At 36.3% G+C, this 26854-nt stretch overlaps 1 protein-coding gene across 22 annotated transcripts in view; it reads left to right on the forward strand.

The window, feature by feature from the left end:
- FAM13A (family with sequence similarity 13 member A) overlaps nt 1-26854 on the forward strand; it is a 346947-nt gene that overhangs the window by 222136 nt on the left and 97957 nt on the right. For 2 of the 22 annotated variants that reach the window (XM_025998094.2, XM_072755681.1), the window contains exon 1: nt 20935-21708. The exons of 18 other annotated variants lie outside the window; for them this stretch is intronic. In XM_025998094.2, the coding sequence (XP_025853879.1) occupies nt 21680-21708 (29 nt within the window). In that variant the 5' untranslated portion in view covers nt 20935-21679. Of the gene's footprint in view, nt 1-20934; nt 21709-26854 lie in introns of those variants that run through there. 2 more of the 22 variants (XM_025998093.2, XM_072755680.1) reach the window with 2 other exon arrangements.

Genomic DNA, 26854 nt, shown 5'->3' on the forward strand with positions numbered 1-26854 from the left:
TGAAAACTACATGAATCATAGAAAGGATATGGACATCTGTATGCATGAGGCTCAAAGGACCCCATTCAAAAATACTCTGAGACAGTTTATACAAATCATCAAAAGTTAAAGACAGAGTGGGGCACCTTCCTAATAATTTGTTAATGGATTTACAATATTTTAAAAAGTAAAATGTGGCATGCCTGGATGTGGTTCAGTTGGTTAAGCAACTGACTTCCACTAAGATCATGATCTCAGGGTCCTGGGACTGAGCCCCATGTCAGGCTCCCTGCTCAGCAAGGGAGCCTCCTTCTCCCTCTGTCTTTCTCCTCCCCACTACTCATGTTCCCTCACACTCTCTGTCTCTCAAATAAATAAAATCTTTAAAAGAAAAAGAAAAGTGTGACATCAGTTGCATAAAATGTTTGGGAGAAGGAGAAGTAAAATTGCAAAGTTTTTATATGCAATCAAAGTTATCAGCTTAAAATGACTGCTGTAACTATTTAGATGTTCTAGATAAATCTCATGGTAACTACAAAGAAAAAACTTCTAGTAGCTACACAAAAAATAGGGAAAGGAATCAAAGTGTACCATGAAAAAAATAAAATCACAAAGGAAGACAGCAAGAGGAAATAAAACAACCGTAAGGCAGAAAACAATAAAATGGCAACAGTACATCATAGCCTATCAATAATTACTTTAAATGTAAGTGGATTAAATTCTTCAACTAATAGACACATATCTGAATGGATAAAATTACAATTATATGTTACCTGTAAGAGGCTCACTTTAAGCACACATAGGCTAAAAGTGAAAGGATGGGAAAAGATATTCCATGCAAATGGTGAATAAAAGAGAATGAAGATGGTTAAACTTATATCATACAAAATAGATATTCAATCAAAGTCTGTCACAAGACAAAAAGAAGGTCACTATATAATGGTAAAGAGGTTAATTCATAACAGGTTATAGTAATTATAAATATATATGCACCAATATCAGAGCATCTACATTTTTAAGCAAATATTTACAAAACTAAAGGGAGAAATAGATGGCAAAATAATAATAGGAGATTTCAGTACCCCACTTTCAACAATGAATAAATCATCCAGACAAAAATTCAAAGGAAGACCAAACTTGAATGACACTATAGATCAAATGGACCTAATAGAACTATCCAGAACATTCCATTCAGTAGCCACAGAAAACACATTCTCAATGCACATGGAACATCCTCCAGAATAGAACATGTTAGCCCACGAAACAAGTCTTATCAAATTGAAGAGTATTGAAGTCTTACATGTCTTTCCTCTTTACAGTGGTATGAAACTATGAATTGATAATAGAAAAACTGAGAAATTCACAAATATATAGAAATTAACATAATCCTAAAAACCAATGGACCAAAGAAGAAATCGAGAAGGATATCAAAGTATCTTGAAACAAATCAAAATGGAAACACAATATGCCAAAACTCATGAGATATGGCCAAAGCATTTCTTAAAGGGAAGTTTATAGTAATAAATGCCTACATTAAAAAGAAAAAAAGAAAAACCTCATATAACTAACCTAACTTTACACCTCAAGGAACTAGAAAAAGAAAAAAAAGACTAAATTCAAAAATAGCAGAAAGAATAATGATTAGAGCAAAGATAAATGCAAAAGAGTCTAGAAAAGAATAGAAAAGATCAGGAAAACTAAGAGTTGGTTTTTTGAAAAGATAAACAAAAATGGCCAACCTTTATATATACTAACACAGAACAGAGAGGACTCAGATAAAACTATAAAAGAGGAGACATACAACTGATTCCATAAAAATACAAGGGCTCATGAGAGACTATAGTGAACAGTTATCCACCAGCAAATTGGATATCCTATTCAGCAAATTGGATAGAAGAAATGGATAAATTCCTAAAAGTTTACAGTCTCCCAAGACTGAATCTGGAAGAAATAGAAAATATGAACAGACCAATAATAAGTAAAGACATTAAAGCAGTAATTAAAAGCTTCCCAAAAAAGTCCAAGGACTAGATTATGTCATGGATAAATTCTACCAAACATTTCAAGAAGAACTAGCACCAGTCCTTCACAGATTCTTCCAAAAAATTGAAGAGAAAGAAATCTATCCTCATTTTATGAGGCCAGAATTACCCTAAGATCAAAGCTAGATAAGGACTCTACAGGAAAAAGAAATTGCAGGCTAATATCTGTGATGAATATACATATAAAAAGCCTCAAAAAATTGCTAGCAAATCAAATTCACAACAATATTAAAAGGATAATACACTATAATCCAGTGGAATTTATCCCTGGGATGCAAAGATGGTTCAGCATATGTAAATCAATATGATGCACCACATTAGCAAAAGGAAGGATAAAAATCATATGATGATCTCAGTAGATGCAGGGAAAGGATTTAACAACACTTAATACTCTTTTATCAATAAAAGCTGTTAACAAAGTAAGGAGAAAGAATGCACCTCAACATAATAAAGACTACATATAACAAGCCATAGCTAACATCATAATCACTGATGAAAAGCTAAAAGCTCTATTTGCAAATCTAAATCAGAAATGAAAAATCTATTTGCAAATCTAAATCAGAAATGAAAACACAGGTGCCCATTTTGCCACTTCTGTTAAACACAGTACTAGAAGTTCTAGCCAGAGCCAATTAGGCAAGAAAAAAAATATATAAAGGCATCTAAATTAGAAAGGAAAAGGTTAAATGGTCTCTCATATATATATATATTTTTTTTTTTATTTATTTATGATAGTCACAGAGAGAGAAAGAGAGAGAGAGAAGCAGAGACACAGGCAGAGAGAGAAGCAGGCTCCATGCACCGGGAGCCTGATGTGGGATTCGATCCCGGGTCTCCAGGATCGCACCCTGGGCCAAAGGCAGGCGCTAAACCGCTGCGCCACCCAGGGATCCCTTGATTTTTATTTTATTTTTTTTATTTTTTATTTATTTATGATAGTCACAGAGAGAGAAAGAGAGAGAGAGAAGCAGAGACACAGGCAGAGAGAGAAGCAGGCTCCATGCACCGGGAGCCTGATGTGGGATTCGATCCCGGGTCTCCAGGATCGCACCCTGGGCCAAAGGCAGGCGTCTCATATATAAATAACGTTCTCATATATAGAAAACTCTAAACTCTACCAAAATCTGTTAAAACTAATCAAATTCAGTAAAGTTGCAAGATACAAAATATGCAAAATTCAGTTGTGTTTCTATATGCTAACAATGAACTGAGAAACAAATTACAGAAACAACCCCATTTACAATAGCATTAAAAAGAAAATATTTAGTAAATAACTTCACCAAGGAAGTGAAAAATCTGTATACTGAAAAACTATAACACTAATAAAAGAATTGATACACACAAATGGAAAGATAGATATCCGATGTTCATGGATTGCAAGAATTAATGTTGTTAAAATGTCTATATTACCCAAAGAGATCTATAGAATCAATACAACCCCTATCAAAATTCCAGTGGCATTTTTCATAGAAAAATCCTAAAATTGATGTGGAAACACAAAAGACTCCAAATAGCCAAAACAATCTTAGGAAGAATGAAGCTTAAGGCATCACATTTCCTAATTTCAAACCATATTATAAAGCTGTGAGTAATCAAACAGTACGGTATTGGCATAAAAACAAACATACTAATAGAATAGAGAACTCAGAGATAAGCTCACACAAATACAATTTGACAAGAACACCAAGGCTACAAGTGGTGAAAGGATAGTTGCTTCAATAAATTGTTAGGAAAACTGAATATCCACATGCAAAAGAATGAACTTGGCTCCTATCTTACACCATATTCAAAAATTAGCTCAAAATGGATTAAAGATCTAAACAAAGATCTGAAGACCTGAAACTATAAAACTCGTAGGAAAAAATATTGGAAAAAAATCTCCTTGACATTGCTTTTGGCAGTGATTTTTTTTTTTTAATAAACACTAAAAGCACAGGAAACAACAACAACAAAAACCAGTAAGTGGGCCTCTATCAAATTGCTTCTGCATAGCAAAGGTAACCATCAACAAAATGAAAAGGCAGTCTTTTCTGGAATGGAAGAAAATATTTGCAGTCTGTTACCTGATAATGGGTTAATATTCAGATGCGTAAGGAACTCCTACAGCTCCAAAGCAAACAAATAAAAAGCTCAATTAAGAATTGAGCAAAGACAGAGCTAGAACAAACAGTCCTAAATTTGTATGGAACTACAAAAGATCCCAGATGGTCAAAGCAACATTGAAAAAGGAAAAGCAGAGCTGGAGGCATCACAATTCTGACTTCAAGTTATATTACAAAACTGTAGTAATCAAAACAATATAGTACTGGCACAAAAACAGACACATAGATCAACAAAATGGAATAGAAAACCAAAAAAGGAACCCACAACAATTTGGCAAACTAATCTTAGAGCAGGAGAAAATACCCAATAGAAAAAAATCTCTTCAACAGATAGTATTGGACAACAACATGCAGAAGAATGAAATTGGACCACTTTCTTACATAATATGCACAAATAAATTCAAAACAGCTGAAAGACCTAAATTTGGACAGGAAACCATCAAAATCCTAGAGAACACTGACAGCAACCTCTTTAATTCAGCCATAATAACTTCTTACTAAACATGTCTCCAGAAGCAAGGGAAACAAAAAGCAAAAATAAATATCAGGACTTCATCAAGATGAAAACCTTCTACATAGTGAAGGAAATAATTAACAAAACTAAAAGGTATGCTTTGGAATGGGAGGACATATTTGCAAACGACATACCTGATAAAGGGTTAGTATCCAAAATATATAAAGAACTTATGAACCTCAACACCTGAAAAACAAATAATCCAGTTGAGAAATAGGCAGAAGATATGAATAGACATTTTTCCAAAGAAGACATACAGATGGACTACAGAAATGATGCCCAACATCACTCATCATCCAGAGAATACAAATCAAAACTACAGTGAAATATCACCTCACATCAGTCAGAATGGCTAAAATTAACAACATAGCAAACAACAGGTGTTGGCAAGGTTGGGGAGAAAGGGGAGCTCTCTTACACAGTTGGTGGGAATGCAAGCTGGTGTAGCTACTCTGGAAAACAGTATGGAGGTTCCTCCAAAAGTTAAAAATAGAACTACCCGATTCACTCTGATGTTTATAGCAGCATTATCAACAATAACCAGATTATGGAAAAATCCAAGTGTCCCATGGACTGATGAATGGAGTATTACTTAGCCATAAAATGAATGAAATCTTGTCATTTGCGATGATGTGGATGGAGCTAGAAAGCATTATGCTAAGTGAAATAAATCAGAGAAGGACAAATACCATATGATTTCACTTATATGTGGAATTTAAGAAACTAAACAGATGAAACGTAGTGGGGGAAAATGAGAGGCAAACCAAAAAATAGAACTACAGAGAACAAACTGGTTACTGGAAAGGGGAGGGGGGTAGGAGAGATGGGTTCAATGGGTGATGGAAATTTAAAAAGAAAAAAAAAAAACTTGGGCAAAGAGGTTGAATAGATATTTTTTTTCAAAGAAGATACAGGAATTTCAAGCAGATATATGAAAATGTGCTCACAATCACTAATCATCAGTGAAATGTAAAATAAAACCACAATGAGCTATCACTTCATATCTGTTAGATTGGCTTTTATCAAAAAGATGAAATAAGTATTGGTGAGGATATGGAGAAAATGGAACTTTTGTACACTGGGCTGGTAAGAATGTAAATTGATACAGCCATTATGGAAAATAGTGTGGAGGTCCCTCAAAACTTAAAAATTGAACTACCATGCAATCCAGCTATTCCACTTCTGGGTACATGGCCAAAGAAATGAAATCAGTATCTCAAGAGATATTTACATTCTCGTGTTTAATGCAGCATTATTTATAATAGCAAAGATATGGAACCATCTAAGTATATATCATTGGATAAAGGGATAAAGAAAATGTGGTGGAAGTAATATTCCATTTTGTCTATATACAGTGTATGTGTGTATATATGTGTACTTCTTCCAATGTATACAGTGTAATGTATACACACACAAGAGGGAAATTTGCCACTTCCAACAACATGGATGAACCTGGGAGACATTATGTTAAGTGAAATAAGCCAGATAAAGACAAATACTGTGTGATCTCACTTATATATGGACTCTAAAAAAGTTGAACTCAAGCAAGGAGTATAACAGTGGTCACCAGGAGCTACAGGCAGGGGGGAAATGGAAAGATGTTGGTCAGGGGCTACAAACTTTCAGTTATAAGGTGAATAAGTCCTGGGGATATAAGTACAATATGATGAATGTATTTAATAATACTATATTGTATGCTTAAAGTTGCTAAAAAAGTTGACAAAAACAAAGTCATAACTATGTGAGGTGATGGAAGTGTTAATTTGCCTAATTGTGGTAATCATTTCACAATGTGTACGTGAATCATCACATTTTATACCTTAATATATGCAATTTGGTATTTGTCAATGGTACTTCAATAATGCTGGAAAAAATGTAATAACCATGCATGTAACGTATTTTGTCTATATCACAGTTTTGTTGAGTAGCTCTAAAAGGATTTTTTATATCTGAAAAGTATCTTTGGATGAAGAAATCATGATTCTGAAAAGATTATTCATTTCATAAATATTTCTTGGTTAGGCAAATTATCCAAGATTACATATTTTGTTGACAGGCTAAAATCAATATGTCTTGATTATTTTACAATTACTTCCTGCCTGTCTTCTCTCTTGAGTTTCTTTACCCTCTTGTGTATTTCTACTTTTCTCTTCAACCTGCTTGTGACTGCCTGGTAGAGAGTGAGTTGTCTTCTGGGTATTTTTTGCATCCACAACCTTACCTACCTAACAGGCCTTTAGTTTGTTGCCACTGCCTTAGCCATTATTGTGATATTATTATTATATGTTCTCAGTTTGAGCACATATAATAATATGTGCTATCCCATTCTCTTCATCTAGCTGACCTATACCTCTCACAAGTTGAGGTCTGATTCTGAAAGAATTTTATGTGTGAGTTTTCTCTCTTCGGGTTTTTGGAAAGTACTCACCCAGGGGAACCTTGTACCCTATCCTTAGAGAGATATCACACAAGTCAAAACTGCTCTCTTGGGGATCCCTGGGTGGCGCAGCGGTTTGGCGCCTGCCTTTGGCCCAGGGCGCGATCCTGGAGACCCGGGATCGAATCCCACATCAGGCTCCCGGTGCATGGAGCCTGCTTCTCCCTCTGCCTGTGTCTCTGCCTCTCTCTCTCTCTCTGTGACTATCATAAATAAATCAAAAATTTTAAAAAAAAACTGCTCTCTTATCTTCCCCACTTAATCTGTGGGCCACAGATGGCTCTGACCCTGATATTGTCCCTATATCAGTACATGTTGCTTATTTATAGAGGAGAAATCCATTGTTTTATGAGATTCATAACCAGTCTCTGCACCTCTCTGTACCTGTGGCAGAAAATGTGTGCCTTGGATGTTTGCCAAACAACACTTAATATTTTAGCCTCCTATAACAATAGTATACTTCTAAGATTCAAGCTTTAAATGCTATTAGTAATGAAACAATATTCAACAATTTTAACTGTACCCATTGTCCTTCAAGCATCCTAATCTATTAAGTCCTGAAATTAAATAGGACCTTCTTCATTTCTGAAGTCCAGCCAGCAACAGAAAGTAGTCATAACCATCCCATGTTTGTACTTCATAAAGGACACTCCAGTTATTTCTGAACATGTGTGTTCCCTGTAGGTCTCTCACTCTGTTACTTGGAGCCAAGTTTCAGAATCTTGAACTGACAAGTGAACATGCAATGGAATTAGAATTCTTAGCTACAAGATTCCTAATCACACTGTTTGAAAAATTACCAAATATTAGAACTGTATTGCTGGCCTTGCAGGCTCTACTGCAGTAGCTCCCATATGAAGAAAGGAGAGTTAGCAACCACCTTGTGAAAAGCACAATGGTAAGCATCACCACTCACTTCCCCAACAGCTACCACTTTCTGAGGTGTTCCCACTCTCTGGCCTTCCTAACAAAGGTTTATGGAAAAGTAGGTTTGTTAAAGTCCCCAAGGTCCCAGACTGGGTTAGAAAAAATACCTAATTCTATCTCCACAGATAGTTTTCTAATCTATTCTTAATCACCGCTGGATCCCACAATAAATATTACAAGGTCTTCTCAGATGAACTATTTCATATAAACTGAGTATCTATTATAAATATTTTCCAGTGTTTAACTTCTATCTCCTTTTATTCTTGTGGTTTAAAATGAAAGTCTCTGATATTTCTCTAAGTATTTTGATTATTAAAGAACAAATAGTTATCTACCCATTCACCAAAATCTGCCACTCAATACAATTACTCTATTCAAATGCTAACATTTCCCTGGGATCCAAACTTCAGCTTAAAAAGTTTTTTTTTCAAAGTTTGTTTACAGCATAAATGGTTGATAAAAGAGAAGTTAGATAACAGTAAGAAAATTTATTGTCATATTTGCAGATAATTTTTGGTAGCCTCTAAGTCACCAAAGTTTAGGTGGACAGCTATGGCTATAACCGAATTTATTTTGGTAATTCAAAGTCAACAAACTCCTAGTGGGCACATTCTATGTACCACACATTTTGCACTGGACCCTGCAAAGCCAGAGAGAACTAAGGCATGCTCTCTAATCTTTAGGGGTCTGCCAAACCATTGAGACAAATTTATACATAGGTAACAAAATAAATATTACAAGAGGTTTAGAAGTGGCATTATAGATGTGCTATCTAAGCTAAGAGGACTTCTCATTAAATAAAGTTCAAGGTATTCAAGTTCTTTAAAAATCTGGCTGAATCTACTTACCTTACCTACTTTTCCACAGTTCTTTATCCTATGCTCAGGCTATATTGCAACCACAGTATTTTAAATATGCCATAGTAGTTTCACATCTCTGCATCTTTACTAACATTATCCCTTTTACCTGGAGTGCCCTTGTTCCTCTTTGTTGATGGTCAGTGACAATTTATCCCTATGAAGCTCCAACCCTTGCCATTGCATATAAATGCCATCATATAATATATGTCCTTCTGCCTCTGCCTTATTTCACTTAAGACATGTTTTGAAGGTTCATCCATATTATAGTGTGGCCATATTTCATGCCTTTTTTGAGGCTGAATAATATTCTACTGTATGTAGATACCATATTTTGTTTATTCATCAGTTGAGGGACACTTGGGTTGCTTGGACTTTGGGGCTATTATGAATAATGCTAAGATGAACATTTGTGTACAAGTCTTTCTATGAACACATGTTATCAGTTCTCTTGTGTATATACTTGGGGTAGAGTTGCTGGTTCATATAGTAACCTATGTTTAACTTTTTCAGGAACTCATAAACTGTTTCTCAAAGTGGCTGCTTCATTTTATATTCCCACTGACAATATATATTTCCAGTTTCTCTGCATCTTTACAGCACTTGCTAGTGTCTATTCTATCACCACCATTCTGCTGAGTATAGAATGGTGTCTCATTGTGGTTTTGGTTTGCATTTCCCTAAGAACTAATGATGAATATCTTTCCATGTGTCAGACATTTATTTGTGTATCTTCTTTGGAGAAATGGCAATTCAAATACTCTGCCTGTTTTTAAAATTAGGTTGTCTTTTTACTAGTTGAAAGTGTTAGTTATATATTCCAGATACTATCTATTACCAAATATATGATTTTTCAGATATTTTCTCATATTCTGAGGGTTATCTTTCCACTTTTTTGATAATATTCTCTGAGGCACAGAAGTTTTTAATTTTGATCGTTCAGTTTTTCTTTAGTTGTTTATGATTTTGATGTCTTATCTCAGAAACCATTGCTTAATCCAAAGTCATAAAGGTTTATGTTTATGTTTTCTTCTAAGAGTTTTATAGTTAAGATTAAGTATATGGTACATTTTGAGTTGATTTTTGTAAGTGGTGTGAGGTACCAGTCCAACTTCAATCTTTTGCATGTGGGTATCCTATTGTCCCAGCACCATTGGCTACAAGGCCTATTCTTTTCCCATTGAATTGTCTTTTTGGTCTCCTTATAAAAAAATCTGAACCTGATTTTAGAAAAACAAAAATAAAATTAAGTTAGCATCCTAGCTCCTCTCTTCTTTCACCACCACCTTTGTTTTCTGAAAACATGAACCTCAGTTCATTAGAGAAACGGACATGGCTTAGAGCTACAAAATATAGCACAATCCAAAGGTTTTATCATATTTCACACAACAATCACAAAAGACTGATGTTACCCTCCTACCTCCCTAATCTACAAAGGTATTCATATTTGTACCTGCACCTCTGCCTGCTTTCCTATCACAATGAATGAACTAAACTTGCACCTATCTGGGGTCAGCCCTTGTACTTATACTCTGAATCCCATTCCTTTTCTTTTTTTTTTTTTAAGATTTTATTTATTCATGAGAGACACAGAAAGAGAGAGGCAGAAACAGGCAGAGGGAGAAGCAGGCTCCAAAAAAAAAAAAAAAAAAAGCAGACTCAATGCAGGGAGCCTGACGTGGGACTCGATCCCAGGTCTCCAGGATCACACCCTGGGCTGAAGGCAGCGCTAAACCGCTGAGCCACCTGGGCTGCCCAATCCCATTCCCTTTCATTGACTCAAGGACTGTGTTCCAATAATCAGCTTCCTCCTCTATGACATCAATTTCTTTCTTCTAGATTGTTCCCACAAGGTAGAAACACACTGTCATAGCTCTCAACACTTTTTTAATCCTTCCCCAGAAACAGTATTTCTCTTCTCCTTTAGAGCAAATCTCTGATAAAGGAGTATGTATACTTGCTGTCTTCATATCCATTCCTCCTGCTCTTCAACCCACACAACAGGAACTGAAATTGTTCCTTTAAGGATACTAACAATCTCCATCTTGCCATATCCAAAGATAAGTGTACTGTCCTCACCTTACTGTAGCTCAGCAGCATTTGACCCAACTGATAACTCCTTTATGAAGAACTGTCTTCGCATTGCTTCTACAATACCACAGTCTCTTTTCCCTCTAGTCTTATTGGATACTCTTTTTTAGTCTCATTTGCAAAATCTATTTTCTTTTCCAGACTGTTTCCAGACCTTCCAAAGGTTGGTTTTCCTCCAACCTCTCCATCTTACTCCAAATTCCCATATCCAATTGGTGCTACCACCCATTAAATTTTGGGATGGCCTCCCCATCGAAAGTGAAAAAGTGGAGCCCCTTTGTTAAAAATTTTTAAAAATTTCAAAATGACACCACTAGATAATTAAACTCAGCTTGGGTCCCAGGAAACTGCACGTTTCATGTGCCCATGAGGCTCGTCTTACTTATTGGCTTCCTGATAAGTCCATTCAGATATCTAATAAATATCTCATACTCAGTTTATATAAAATGGGCCTCCCAATCACACTTCTGTATGAAAAAAGGCAGTCCCAATTCTACCTAAGTTTTTCCACATCTCAGTAAATTGTGTCACTATTCACCCTGTTACTTGAGCCAAAAATCTGAGATTTCTCTACTTTTTCTCAGTCAGTTCACCAGCAAATCCTATTGTCTCTGCCTTCAAAGTAGATGCTCACAATGTATCTGGAGTCTAAACTTTCATAATCTCAAATGATCATCTCACAGACTGTTTCTCCTTTTACAGTGGAGAAATCTGGCAGTCACTGCTTGAACCAAATGATTAAAAGTATCGTCATCATGGATGAAAATCTGATAAGCATAGAAAATATTTTTGAGGGGATCCTTGGGTGGTGCAGCGGTTTAGTGCCTGCCTTTGGCCCAGGGCGCGATCCTGGAGACCCGGGATCAAATCCCCCATCGGGCTCCTGGTGCATGGAGCCTGCTTCTCCCTCTGCCTGTGTCTCTGCCTGCCTCTCTCTCTCTCTCTGTGACTATCATAAATAAATAAATTTAAAAAAATATTTTTGAGGATTAGAAATATCATATGAATATATTACTATAAAATTTATAAAATAGTATATAGTACATGATCCATTATTTTTTTATTGTGGCAAAATATACACAAAATATACCATTTCAGCATTTTTAAGTGTACAGTTAGTTCAGCGACATTACCTTCACATTGTCCCATCTTTATATGTATAATTATATATGTTATATATTATATACATAAATAGAAAAAAGTGGAATATATATAGTTGCATTGAACACTGATTAAGTGATGGGATTGTGTTTTACTCTTTTGCCTGTATTTTATAAATTTGTTACGCAAACATATTCTGTGTAATTTGTAATAAGAAAAATGTTTTTGTTGTCTTTTAAATCAAAGATGACAAATGCTTCAAGGAAGAAGTAGTAATTGTCAAATTTTAGAAAAGTCCTGTAGAGTGACAACTCCTTTTGGACTTGGCAATTATGGCTTCAGTCATTCAGGATAAATCCCCTGAATGGAGAAATCAGAAGGGGCAGCATTTGAGAAACCCAGGCAGACTGAACTTTGCTTCAGTAGGTATATGGCCAGGAGGGAATTCCAGGCTCAGGGAAATGCCTGACATAAAAACTGCAGGAAGCAGACAGGACAGTAGGTAAGGACAGTTCAACTTGCCCAGACCCCCAGTTTCAGTGAAGGCGAGGAAAGTGATGAGTGTGAAAACAGAGGAGTATAGTAGAAAGGCCCTGTGTGTATAGAATTTGGATTTTACTTTGTAAGCTATGGAAAACTTTCAGAGCTTCCTGACATTTTTAAAGATGTGTTTTGGAAATTTCAAATCTATACAATCTGGATTTAGGGTGGAAAAGACTAAATTCAGCAAAACCTATTAAGAAAAGCCATTAATTCAAAGGTTAAGTAATAAATATTTTATTTTATTTTATTTATTTATTTTATTTTATTTTTTTTTTAGAAATTTGTTCTTCTTTTTATTTATTTATGATAGTCACACAGAGAGAGAGAGAAGCAGAGACATAGGCAGAGGGAGAAGCAGGCTCCATGCACCGGGAGCCTGACGTGGGATTCGATCCCAGGTCTCCAGGATCGTGCCCTGGGCCAAAGGCAGGCGCCAAACCACTGCGCCACCCAGGGATCCCAAGTAATAAAAATTTTAATGGGTGGAGGTTGGGGAGCATGAAAAAGAATAGGCATTGGTCATGGACTAATGGACAGAAAAAGAAGAAAGAGATAATATTATCTCATTTACACTTAGTGACAATCCATTCAGTTATTGCTTGTTTTGGCCAAATTCTATACTATTTGTTTCTTATAGAGTGATTTAAAATCTAAGATGATATTATTTCCAGAAGTACTTATATTTATTCAAAATATATATCTTACTAGGCTGTTTCTAGACTTTTACACTTAGATTGATTAGTGTTTGAGAGTTGTCTTCCTGAAGTAATATTTTAGAAAGTTAATGAGGAATTATAATTTATTTTTCAATGCATTTTCTTTATCTCTTTAAATAGTGAATCAATTGCATTGCCTATGGAGGGGATCGTTGGTTTTGTTAGCTTTACTTAGTAATTTATGCATACATCTGCTTATTTCCTAATTTGTATGAAATTTCTTTTTTTCAATTTATGTATCTTCTCACTAAAATTCAATGAGAAATAAAGTTTTTTGTTTCATAGTGAATTCTAATACTCTACATACGAATAGCATTACAAAAAGGAAATATAATGCACAAATAATGCAATGAGTTCAATTCTCTGAAAGTACTTTAAAAAAAAATAAGGGAGTTGGATACTTTAAGGCACCATGATTGTGATCCTTATTTTTATGTGACCATTCTTGGCAGCACAAATAATCGCTACTTCCTCTAACTTTGTTTTTAAATATATTTTCACTTATTTATTTATTGGATTGCTTCAAAGCAAAGCACAATGCTTTGTGTTGAAGTAAATAAATATTATCAGCCAGTGTATTGACATGGAGAGATTTTTGTGCTTGTGCTCAGTATTTCGAGTCTCAGACGTATGAGGTTTATTTTACGATATATGGATACAGAATTAGACTGTTGGTTACCATATCACACTGAACAACTTTGACATTTCTCTAAGGAAGCTCTGTTGAAACCTGTTTCTCCTCTGCCAGGAAATATCACTTAACAGGGTGAAAGTTCACTGGGACAATTTAAGGCGGCTGATCTCAGGTGTGGCCGCAGCTGTTGTATGGGACATGACTTATTTTATAAGAACAGAAACACTATTATCTGGACTCCCAAGGGACATTTGGTGAAAGTCATGCCCACAGAGTCCCATTCCAGGAAAATGTGCTCAAGCACTTATTTATTGGCAGTGATCACTAACTGAGATTCCATCTGGCAAAAATGTGGATTTTTCTCTGTCCCAGAAAGTTGGGGAACAATTACGTAAGTTGTCTCAAAGAATTTATTTTTAGCCACTTTTTATGGAGAAATTTCAGTCCCTCAGTTGATACAAGAAATTTACTTTTTTTTTTAGAAAAAAATAGAGAAAGCTTCTGTATGAATTTCTATAGAACTGTGTATTCATGTATTATGAAATATAAACACTTGTCTTTTGATTTGAAATCATTACACAGTCTTCTTGGTGAATGTTCTAAATTTTATTTCCTATATTAGGAATGTTGGAACCAGTTTGTAAAGTCAAAGCTGTCAGGGGGACAGCCTGAATATTGTATCTCCAGGTGTCGAGGCCTGGAAACCATGCCTCATTGTGAAAGCGGTGTTCTCCTTGCCACCACACATGCACCACCACCACCATTCTAGGATTTTAGCACCTGAACCCTCTGAGCCATTTGAGGTCCAGCAAGGCTGGTCCAATATAGTTTAATAAAATAAGCCAGCCACAATTTTAAAAGCATGATCTGCCACTGGAATTTATAAAGTATCTTTAGAAAACCAATTATATAATTTCTATCCCCACAGGACTTTTTTTTTTTTTCAGCAATTCTCTACTATAGATAAGTCTAATAAATGAGAAAACAATTGTTGATTTTCTTATTTTTTTTATTTAACCTTAAGTTATGCAAGCAGGTTGATTTCTGTTGTTACAGAAGGAAATAGTTCACCTAACTAGAAATTCCCTAGAAATTCCCTGTTCCACTTGCATTGAGCCTATTCTGAGTGTCACTGTTTTGATTTCTAAAATAAATCTATTGTGAGGTTTTAGTAATTATTCTTAAATACTGTAGGGTTTGTTTGTTTTTTTTACATAAAAACAACTGACAGCCCATCTGTCATTTCCATATATTCATTTCTTAAGAGGAATACACTTAAAAATGCCACCCAGGGCAGCCTTGGTGGTGCAGCAGTTTAGCGCCGCCTGCAGCCTAAGGCGTGATCCTGGAGACCCTGGATCAAGTCCCATGTCAGGCTCCCCGCATGGTGCCTGTTTCTCCCTCTGCCTGTGTCTCTCTCTCTGTGTGTGTCTCTATGAATAAATAAATAAATAATCTTTAAAAAAAAAAGCCACCCAAAGCTTAATTTTTCCATCTTTTTCTATCTTCCTCTTTCCCTCAACAGCCCACCCCAACCACTTCCTTCCCCCATTGCAAGTACAACTGACTGCTACCACTACACATGCGCACACACACACAACACACACACACCTCAATATAAGCCTCAGACCAAAAGAAAAGAAAGGATTCTTTATTTCCTGTGGCTTATTGATAATATATAATATCAACAGGTAATCATAATACTTTATTATCTGTAAGAGCTATATTATATAGTGGAAATGCTACAACATTCAGATGCTAGCTAGCTTCATGTCAGCCACTTACTAAGCTAAGTATTCGAGTGAATTAACTTCTTCATTTCCACATCTATTAAAATGAGCACAACATAGATTCTTAAGAAATGCTAGTTGCCTTACATATACCACCTCTCTAGTTCCTACTCCTCCCCCCCCCCTTTTTGGGGCATTTGCTGTTGTTGGATGAGGCTAATGTTCTCTGACACCTGGAATTCACTAGCATTCTAACACAGATTGTCAGAGAGCAGGTTTAATCAGGATCCTGTGCAGCAATACCAAAATGTCTATATGTGCCCTAAAAATATGTACCCTAAAAAATTTTAAATTTTATGATTATGAAAAACTCTGATTTAGTTATCACCGTTTATGAATACTGTGTGACTCTCTTGTAAAAGTCGTTGCTTCTTAGTGCATTTTACAAAGGTTGGTAAAAATATGAGGAAGAAACTTTGCCTCAAAAGCACCTTGTACCAACCTTGTAAGAAAGAAATTGTTTTAATATGTCATTTTCTCTTAGGAAATAAATCAGTCTGATTTTAAAATAATATAGGAAAGCAAAATAATGTGGCCAAGAAATGTTCTTGGTTCTTTGTTTCAAATTGATGTTGAAATTGAAATAAATGAAGCCACATCATTTTTGGAGCAATTGTTGCTTTTGATAGCACAAGGGCAAGCACACATATTACCAAACACTTGGAATTTGCTGAAGAAATTATGTAAGAAAATTAGAAGTCTGCAAGCCAGCTTAAGTGTAGAAAAGGAAATAGTCCAGGAAAAACTAGATAATGTAAAATACTTAAAAGCTTTCAAAAGTTTTGGATGGAATCTTACTTTGTACCTGTGACTGTACATCAGTATGTAAACTCAGTGATTTACTTCTTTCATCAGTAATTGGTTATCATTCTTTTTCTGAACCTGCATGAGGCACCTACTTCACTTTAAGTGTAGGCCTACAGTGGGATATAGGCTGGAAATACTGCTTAATAAACTAAAATCTAAAGGAGCTATGCTTCCATTTCTGGAAGAGTGACTCATCACATCAATTCATTCATTCATCATTTATTAAGTGTCTATTCTGTGTAGTTGCTAGAAGAGAGATGGAGTTCTTATCCTGGAGATTTTATATTACAATAGGGAAATAACATTTAGATTCAAATAATAATAAAAGTGTGGGGGGGGGGGGAAAGATAAATATCATTAGAGCTGCAAAGGGCTGTAGGACTTAAAAGGAGAAAGAGATTTCTTCTGACTGAAGCCTGACTGACATATGCATAGAATTTTGCAGAAGAAAGTGGAATGGGAAAATAGTCCAGAGGGAACAGCATGAACAAATGTTTGGGGTAGAAAAATCTAGAGGAGATTCAAAAATAGAGTCCAGGTTCATCTAGAGTGATTTCTTTAGGAAATACAAGCAGGTAAACTGGAGGATTCAATTGGGATTCATTGGTAGAAAGTCTTACTCATCATATTTAAGAATCAGGGTTCATTGAAGAGATGGTGGGAGCTAATGAAGGTTTTAGGCAGAAGAGTGAGTGTGAGTAAGTAGATCATAATCACAATAGGAAACTCACTCTGATAGTGAAATGTATGTGTTGGAGGTAGGTTGAATGGAGGCAGAAGGATCATCCTATTGCAGTTGACCAAGGCCAGCTGATTAAGGAGACAGGACAGTCAACAGCTTTAGTTAAGGAGAAGCAAGGGAGGAGAAGTAAAGATGACTCATGCTTTGAATCTGATTCACAAAGAGAATAACAACATCATTAACAAGAGGGCCAAGAGGAGGAGAAATGTGAAGATCAGATAATATGAGGCTTTGAAAGTGTTGATTGGGATAATAATACTAATAATGTCTTAACACTTAACTATTTGCCAGGCAGTATTCTTCAGGTTTTATGCACATGATCTCATTTATTCCTCAGAGCAACTTCAGAGCTTTGCATACAACCCGCCCAAGTTTACACTGCTCATCTGTGGTAGAGGTAGGATCCATTCCAGAAGAGCATTAATTCCAGAGCACATATTATTAAGCCCTAACAATATGTCTGTACTGAATGGTGCTGGGCTGAGAAGGCAAGGTGGGGAGGGGGTAAGAGAGGAAGAAAGACAAAGGAGGATGGAGTAATCAGAGACATTTCAGGAAATCCCCGAAAAGATTATAGGGAGCCAAAGACTTGCAGAAAACTGAAGGTGGGTGTTTCAGAAAAGTTAAGAGTAGAAAAGACTCCAAGAAAAGGCATTGAAATTTAACAGTGAAAAGAGCATTGATGGCCTTAAAGCAGTTTCAGAAAAGTGGTGAGGTCTTTCTGCGGAAGTGGGAACAGTAGAGGTCAACTTTGGGGAAGTCTGTCAGTGGGAAGGAGGGGAGACATCACTGCAGCACCAGAGTGTAGGGCCACTGGGGGACACTTACTCAGGTGCCTACGGGAAGGGGGCAGATTTAAGATCTAGGAGAGATCAGGCTTCTTCCAGAGAAAGGAGGAAATGATGAGATCCAAAAGGTAGATAAGAAATTGGAGTCCTGTGAGTGAGAGCTTTTCTTCTAGACTAGGAAGAAGTCAAATAGAAGAGGGCAAGATGTATGTGATATATATATATATGTATATATGGAGCAGGGGTGCACTTAAACCCTTAAGTGTAACAAAGACCAAAGGTGCTCACTCATATTTGATGATCTTGGCTTTCTCAATAAATTTAAGGGGCAAGGTAACGAGTTGCTGAGAGAGGTTCAGATTTGTGGCACTGAAGATTTGCAGCAGTTTCTATGGGAATGCCCTGAGAAATCATTTAAAGATAACTAAAAAGATTGCCACACAGTCTTGAGGTTCATGCTGAGGTTAAATAGCATGAATTTTTAGTATCACTAGTTGCCAGAGTTCTGTGACTTTCTTTTGCAATGTTTAGCAGTCTGGCAGTAGAGAACCCAGCTGGCAGGATTTAGAAAGGGTGAAGAAGCGGAGGAAGCCCGTGAACCCGTTTTAGAAATAACTAAATGCTAGGAGAGCCAGGAATGTGCCTTTTTTAAAGCTGCATGCCAGTTGGTTTAGGTGCAGGTTATCCTCTGGAGACAGAAGAACAGTTGTTACTGAAGAGAGGGCTGAGGGAGAGGAGGAGGAATGGGGGAGGCAGAAGCGTGGGGGTTAAGTGATGCTGGGAAGGGGCTAAGTGTGGAGCAAATGCAGTCAGGGTATCCGTGTTTGAGGAGTTAGAACTGGCTGAATTCAGGAAATAGTGCTCCTGCTGGCTGACTGAGGAACTGACATGAGGATGGAGGGAACAGAAGTAACAAAGGTATATACTTCATCGAGGATTCTGGCGGTGGATGTGGTAGACAGGAAGAGCTGCAGCCCAGGTCCAGATTCCTAAATGATCATCAAGTAATGCCCAGGAAAAAACCCAAATTTTCAAAGGAGGAGGAATTGTTATAAATAAATGATAGAAACTTGAAAAGGCATATAATTACTGAGTTCCAGCATTTGGTAATTTTTTAAAATAACTGTTGACATCTCTCACTCATAGACTTAATTTATCACGAAACATAAGTTGAATCAGATGTTAAAATTTGAATGCCCCTGTCCATCAATATTTTATATTTAGTATATATCAAATGTAAATTGTAGTTTGATTTAGCATATTTTTATAATGTGGGCCCTTTATTGTTGAACTTAGTTTAGCCATTTAGTATTGACATGTTCATAAAATTCAGAAAAGAAAAATATTACTTCTATCATTTGAATTAACTACAGTTGGCCCTCGAACAATGAAGGTTAGACACACCAGCCCCCTGTGCAAATATGCATGTACAACTTAACTACTAATGGCCCACTGTGGACTGGAACATGAATAGTCGACTAACAGCCTTTGTATATTATATGTATATATGTTATATGTAGTACACAGTGTATTCATATAATAAAGTGAGCTACAGAAAAAATGTTAAGATCAGTAGGAAGAGAAAATACATTTATAGCCGTGTACTGTATGTATTGAAAAAAACTCTGTGAGTAGACCTGCACAGTTCAAACCCATGCTGTTCAAGGGCCAACTGTATTTCCCAACCTATAAGATCTGATAAAATATTTAAAAACTCATATACGTATAGAATAGAGTGAACACTGTGATGTGGCAAAATTCTGGAGCGGACCCAAGAAGCTCTGAATACAGTTTCTGTTCTACCGCTGACTTCCTATGTAAATTTGGACAAATTACTTAATTTTCTAGTACCTAGTGTACTCGTCAATAAAGTAGATGTTATGATATATAATAGTTGATTTTCCAACTCAAGTGGTTTATTGAAGTGTTAAGATGTAAAGGCATTTCGAAAAATAAACTTAGGCAAATATACAGAACTAAGTTGTAGAATCAAATCAGAATTTCCAAATATAAAATTTAAAAAAAAAGGATACATAGACAATTTCAATTAAAGAAAGTTCTGGACATAAGTCGACTTCTACTGTTTTAAAAGGCTGATTTTAGTTGTTATTATTCTATCTTAATATCTGAACACATGTTTCAGGATGACTAATCATTTCATAAATATGGTAGAGGATTTAGTCAGACAATGAAATGTTTTCATTAGCAGGTACAGTGAAGAAAAGGACACATGCTGGGACTTTGTGTTCTAAATTCAGAATTAAGAATGGTCTGTGAAAAAATTGGGAAAAACAACAGGGGAAGAAGTTATGTTTTTGGACTTTTAAGCCCCCACTGTTTTTCAACACCATGGACTCTGCTCCTCTGCCCTTTCTTCTATAAAAAGCGATGCTCTAGGCTTTCTTATAACTCCTTGTAGTCCTCATGATGTGAAAGAAATCTTTTAAAAATGCATTTCTACTTGAAATCTATGGATTAGCAATTATGTTCCTCAGAATAACACTAAGTATTACATACTGAAGCAGAAACTGCAAGAGAAGGCCAGATAATTAGCAGGCATTTAGCAAACTTTATGGAAAAATTGATTTGGTGTTACTTGCAAAAAATAAATAGCTAGATGGATAAATAAATCACTAGATAAAAACATAAATAAGATACCAATCGAAACATGTTGTTGATGTCCTTAGAGGAAAATGATTAAGCAAATAAACACATTCCATTTTTATAAAGACAAAATGCAGAGATAGTAAGTTGAAATAACTTCCATGAGAGGAGACACTTTGATCCCTTGAGAAGTTGGACAATCTTAGTACTTGTATTCTCCCCCGAAGTGTGAGCTACGTGCCTTGGGTGATGTCACCAGTGACTAGTAACCACTGCAGTGTAAACAAACATTAGCAGGAAATAAATGTGGGTAGGGCAAGGGTCTAGAAGCATGCCTTCCTTCTAGAAAAGTACCATGCCTTCCAATGCCAGTGGTTTGTTTGGTTTTTGTTTTTGTTTTAAAGGAAGAGAGGGCATGGAGCTTAGCTCTTGCCTTCTGTCACTGAAACCTTTAGTCTCATAGGCAATGTCTTTCCTTGACAAATGGATTTCCTCCTTGGCAGCCCCTGTAACATTGAGAAGTAAGGGACTCTTTGCTCATGCTGCAGTTATTGGTTGCTCTCTCCAGAATGACAAGCTTGTCTGTGGATTTGCTAAGAGGAAAGTTTCGAGTTACCAGAATTAGGCAAGCCCACTGAGAAGCAGCAGCAGCAGGAGGAGGAGGAGCAGGAGCAGGAGCAGCAGCAGCCGGGAGCAAAAGAAGCAGCGCCTTTAAGCACTACAGCAGCTGCTCCTGTGATTGGCTGGATGTTTCAGCTGCTTCCCTGGAACAAAAGGTCAAAGTGGACTGCAGTGTAAATGTAGAGAGGCAGCCGATAAAATAGCATTGCTTGAAGAAGTTTGGAGGCTGGGAGCAGCAGTACACTGGCTAACTGCAGAGCAAGTTGCTGTTCCAGCTGTGAGGTACAGCCTCACGCCCCAAGCCCAGCTTAGCCACCGTGAGAAGACGACCACATTGGCGTGGAAGAGGCACTTGTGAGGGGTCCCTGGCAAATTTATACAAGGATGGCCTGTGAAATCATGCCTCTGCAAAGGTAGTATTCTTTCCTTTCTGTTTCGCTTTATTCTGTTCTGTATTTACTGAGTAGTGTGAAACCTTGCAACTTTGCCAATACTTGACATATTTTAGTAGCGTGTGCTGCAAACGTGTAGAGCCCGCCGTACATGATGTCCTTTCCCAAGACCAGAAGAATTTGAATGTTACACTGCTGCTTTCACTGACATTTGTGCCTAATGTCTTATGCTTTTCCTTTGGTAATGTTGTGTTCAGTTATTTCCTTCCTTGAATGAAAATAAATATGAGAAACTATCTCTGACATCTGAAGGCAAACAGAAACTAAAGAATGTATCAAACAGGTTTATTTTTTTAAAAAATCAATCAGCTGCTTAGCAATGTTGAGAAGCTGTGGCAAGCTCTCAGCTCATCTTATATGATGTTGATATGCTAAAGACCTTTTAAAAATGCATGTTCGGATCCCTCCCTTCTGGAGTCCAGATCTAAGTAGGCAAAGATTTTCTGCCCATAAGAACATTATAATACATGGATATAAATGTTAGGGTCAGAATTTCCCCATAAATAATTTTAGATAGATATATTATACAAATGACACCTTATAAAAAAATGCTTTGTAAGAATGACTGAGCACACAGCTCTGTTTTGTTCGTTAAATGATTGTAGTATGGATTGTGGAGGGTGGGGAGGAGGATTTATACTAAAGCAGAGAAAGGTAAATTTAAACAAAGGGGCTTGCTAAAAAAAAAACAACCCAGTTCTTGAGAACAAATAAGTGAATAATGTATCTTGGAATGTTAAAGCTGGAAGTCACTTTTGTGATGACTGGAGTCTAGTCCTCCAGTTTCACAATAAGAAAACTGAAGCACAGAGGAAGTCTCAGACTTGCCCAAGGTCACGTTTTATGATTTTTAAAATTACTTTTGCCAATCATGTTATTATACTTCAACTTTCATCGCTTTACATGCAGTACCATTTGATTCCATATAAATGCTTCCTTTAAGAAAACCATAAAGGGTTTCATTAGTGAAAAGGATCTTAAAAATTAAGTCGTAATTACACTTTATACGACTTAAAAAATCTAGACAAAAAGGAATTTCCGTTTTAAAAACCATACCACCAATATTTTACTGAATGTTCATGTTTTAATGATGAAAATAAGGTTGACAAAAATTCAGTGTTTATTTGCCTGGTGTTTCCTGAATATGTATATTGTGACAGAAACCAGTGTCGTTGTTTTTCTTTTACTGTCCTGAGAAATGTTCTACAATGGGAACTTGATGGGGTGTCCCAGGAATTCCTTTTCTAAAAATTAGTAACCCAAGGGAAGAGACAGTGGTTTATGGATAGATCTGAAATTTTTTATATTAACCTACTGGAAACGGCCACATGCTTGAAGCTTGCAACAGACTAAAACTAATGTACACTTTTTGGAGACTTGATTTGGTTTCCAACTGTAAAGTTGGGGACTTGTTTTTCTTATAATGACATCAGTCTTAAGAGTCTTAAGCAGTCATATTCTAAATAAGAATATTAGCTATTACTAAACTCCGTAATAAGCTTCTCGATAATATAATAACTATTAAGAAAATATATCTTTATATTGCTAAAAATTGCTTAGGGAGTTAAGTTAATGAAACCTGAGCTTGAATTAGCCTAATTTCCTCCAGAATGATTTTGCATTGTTAGTCCTTATCAGTAAGCCTATATAAGAGGAATAATTTGAATTTGCATTCAAGAATGCTGCTCCCTGGCTCTGAGAATATAATTTGATTGATTACCCTGCAATCTTAACTTCTAGCCTATTCCTGCCTTTGATTATGACCCTCCTGAAGGCAAAGACCAGGTTCATATAGATCTCTTGTGAATTTAGGCACTTATGCAGAAAACTTTCCTGTTCCTATGCATAATTGCTTCTTCCAAACCCAGTTCAGTACCTCAGGCTAAGGATTTCTGTGAGTCTCTAGTAATGATGACTCATGCCAACCACCCCCAATGTTAAGACTGCCTGAAGCAGGGAAGATTGCAGAGCCTTATGGAATGCATGCTGTCTGATGCCATGACTGTTTTGCTCAGTTCTGTTTTAGAACAGTAAGGGGCTAGAAATTGAATTAAAAGTGGGTGAGTAAAAGAATAGCTCAAAATACCAGTTAAACTCATGTTCCCTATTTGCATTAAGCAGAGTGACCAATGCTTCTCCTACTTTATGTGCATGAGAATTACCTGGGGAACTAATGTTTTAAATCGGCTTATTTCTGCTGCCCTCTGTCCCTAGACTTACTGAATCCCAATATGGGTGTGACAGAGAAAGTAAGTACATTTTAACAAGCTTCCTGAAAGCAAATCTGACATAAATGGTGCACACACTCAGGGAAACACTTATCTAAACTCTAGTTAATGATTATAGCTGTGTAAAGCCATTGATAGCAGGTATATATAAGAATCTTAACACTGGACTACTCAACATCCCCAAATAACATCTTTAATATCCTGACCCTATAAGTGTTTTTTTCATCATCCATGCTTTCATTTACCAGGTGTTAGTGTTACCTGTTAAAACAAAGCATACTTAGGGGCACCTGAAGTTAACTGTCTGGTTCTTTGTTTTAACTCAGGTGGTGATCTCAGGGTCCTGAGATCAAGTCTCGTGTGGGGCTCACATTTAGCATCTCCCTCTGCTTTCAATCTCTCTCTCTCTCTCTCTCTTAATCTCTCTAAAATAAATAAATTTAAAAAAACAGCAAAGCAGGGACGCCTGGGTGGCTCAGCAGTTGAGCATCTGCCTTCAGCTCAGGATGTAATCCTGGGGTTCCGGGATCAAATCCCACAATGGGCTCCTGCATGGAGCCTGCTTCTCCTCCCTCTGCCTGTGTTTTTGCCTCTCTCTCTATGTCTCTCATGAATAAATAAATAAAATCTTTAGAAAGAAAAGCATACTTACGATGTTGTCGAATATATTAAACACTTTATATTACCAGGGATACTAAGGTAATTAAGACACAAACTCTGCTTTAAAGAGGTCACATGCTAGTGAGGATGCAGGTTCACTACCAATTACAGTATAAGTGGTGAGTTCAGTAATGGACAGTATGATTAGTGTAATAATAGAGATGTGCCTGCATGGATAACATTACCCTGTGTTTTATTTAATCTCTTGTAAGTATGTAATCTTATTAGAGGGCATCTTTTTACCCAAATGTCTGCTTAGCTTACAATTTCCATGACTGACTTTTTAGCCCTTCTTAGCATATTGTGAAAGTATGTAGAAGATAAATTTGTTATTGCTAATCTGTGACTGAGATGAGAGTAACAGATGTGGTTGAAAGCCAAGAATAAAATAAATACTTCAGTTCCCTTTAATGCGTTTTTCTATCTATTCATTACTTAATGTAATTTCTAGATAGATCTTCAAGGATGGCATTAACTGTTTAGAAACTCATGATCTTTAGAAAAAATTAGAGGTTGAATGTTTAGAATGTCACCCTCTGTAAAGTGAGGATCTCAGTTCTTACAATTGACTTCAAATGGCTTAAAGATAGGATCTTATTATATATCTGTTGAGTTGTTTAGATCATTTCTATTATTTTTTAAAATACTAAAATATCTATATGTACTTCTTATACCAAAGGTTAAAACTCAAGACACTGTATAGCCTGTATAAACAATCTTGCCATCTGAAAAAGTTCCCCCCCCAAAAAAATAAAATAATATTAGAAGGGGAGAAACCATATTGAGAATTGAAATACATTTTCTTGGGGCACCTGCCTGGTGCAGTCAGTAGAACATGCAACTCTCGATCTCAAGGTCATGAGTTCAAGTTCCAAGCTGGGCGTAGAGATTACTTTCAAAAAAAAAAAGTTTTCTTTTCTAGGTGACTAAATTTACCTTCTGTCATTAAAGAGATAGTATGCTTTATCAGATTCTAGGCTTTATGTATACCTCAGTCTCTTTGCATGATTTATATCCCAGCTGACTTTTTTCCTCATATACTGTGGGTCTATGGGTAGGATCTCTATTTTATGTATAGAAAGACTTTAATAGGCTAAGAAACATATCTTAATCCTGAGTCTTATGTCTACGACAAAACTCTCAAATTTCACAACTGTATTTTGATTTGCTAGATTTTTTCATTAACTACTAACTCAATTTATATCCACAAGGAATGATAATGGAAGATGAAGTTAGGAACACTGATGATTAATTTAGATTCCTTTGATTTTAATGCATCTACATCAGCTTTCATGTGTTGGCATCCTATTCTTTGCTTGGTTTACTGACCCAAGTGGGAAGCTGAGATTGAGAACATTTATGTAATTTTCTTGTTCATTACTCTTTCAGATTTCGATATACAGTATATGTTACTGATTGCCTCTTTTATGATGATAAAATACATTGTAATTCCAAATTGCATTGGCTCTTTTGAGAAGACAGAGAGAAACAGGGTTAATTAACATGTATTAGGGACCCAGCATGGAAACACTTCACTGAAACTTCTTCTCAGCAAAATTCATCTGATCTTACTAAGTGTTGGTAGTTAGAATAACCTTCTGCAAACAAGAAAACTTTGGTAACATGGGATGGTATGAGAGTTCACCAGGAAACACCCCAGGTAATGATGGTTCTGCTTATGTATCTTACGTTGTAGTGTTAGAGAGCCCTCTACTGCCTGTGGTGGTGACACCACCAGTTAATTTATCTATAAGCCCATATTTTTCCTAACTTGTTGACACTTGGATAGCAGCACTCCCTGCTGGCCTGCCTCCCCCTCCACAGAGACAGTCTAAGGAGGGGTTAAAAGCTGCCTCACTTCAAATCTAGGTTAACCCTTATGGAGTTGTATATCTAACCTTAGACTTCATTACTAATCTAGTCTATATTTGAACAAATAAGATCTCTGTGAGCTCTACTCTCATAGGATGGTTACGGTTTCCCTGGAGTCTAAATATTTGCTAATTGGTCCAAATAAAGAAGATATTATGAACTAAGATGAGAACATTTTTAAATTTTCCAGGGATCACCCTGTCTAAACCATGGAAAAAATACAGGTGTTGGGTATTCAGCACAAAGCAGTAGGGAAAGCAGTGGAAGGGAAGTAAACTTGTTATCAAAAAAAAAAAAAACATATCCAGGGATGCCTGCGTGGCTCAGCAGTTGAGGGTCTCCCTTTG

This window comes from Vulpes vulpes, chromosome 4 (assembly GCF_048418805.1).
Source record: "Vulpes vulpes isolate BD-2025 chromosome 4, VulVul3, whole genome shotgun sequence".
Classification (NCBI taxonomy): Eukaryota; Metazoa; Chordata; class Mammalia; order Carnivora; family Canidae; genus Vulpes; species Vulpes vulpes.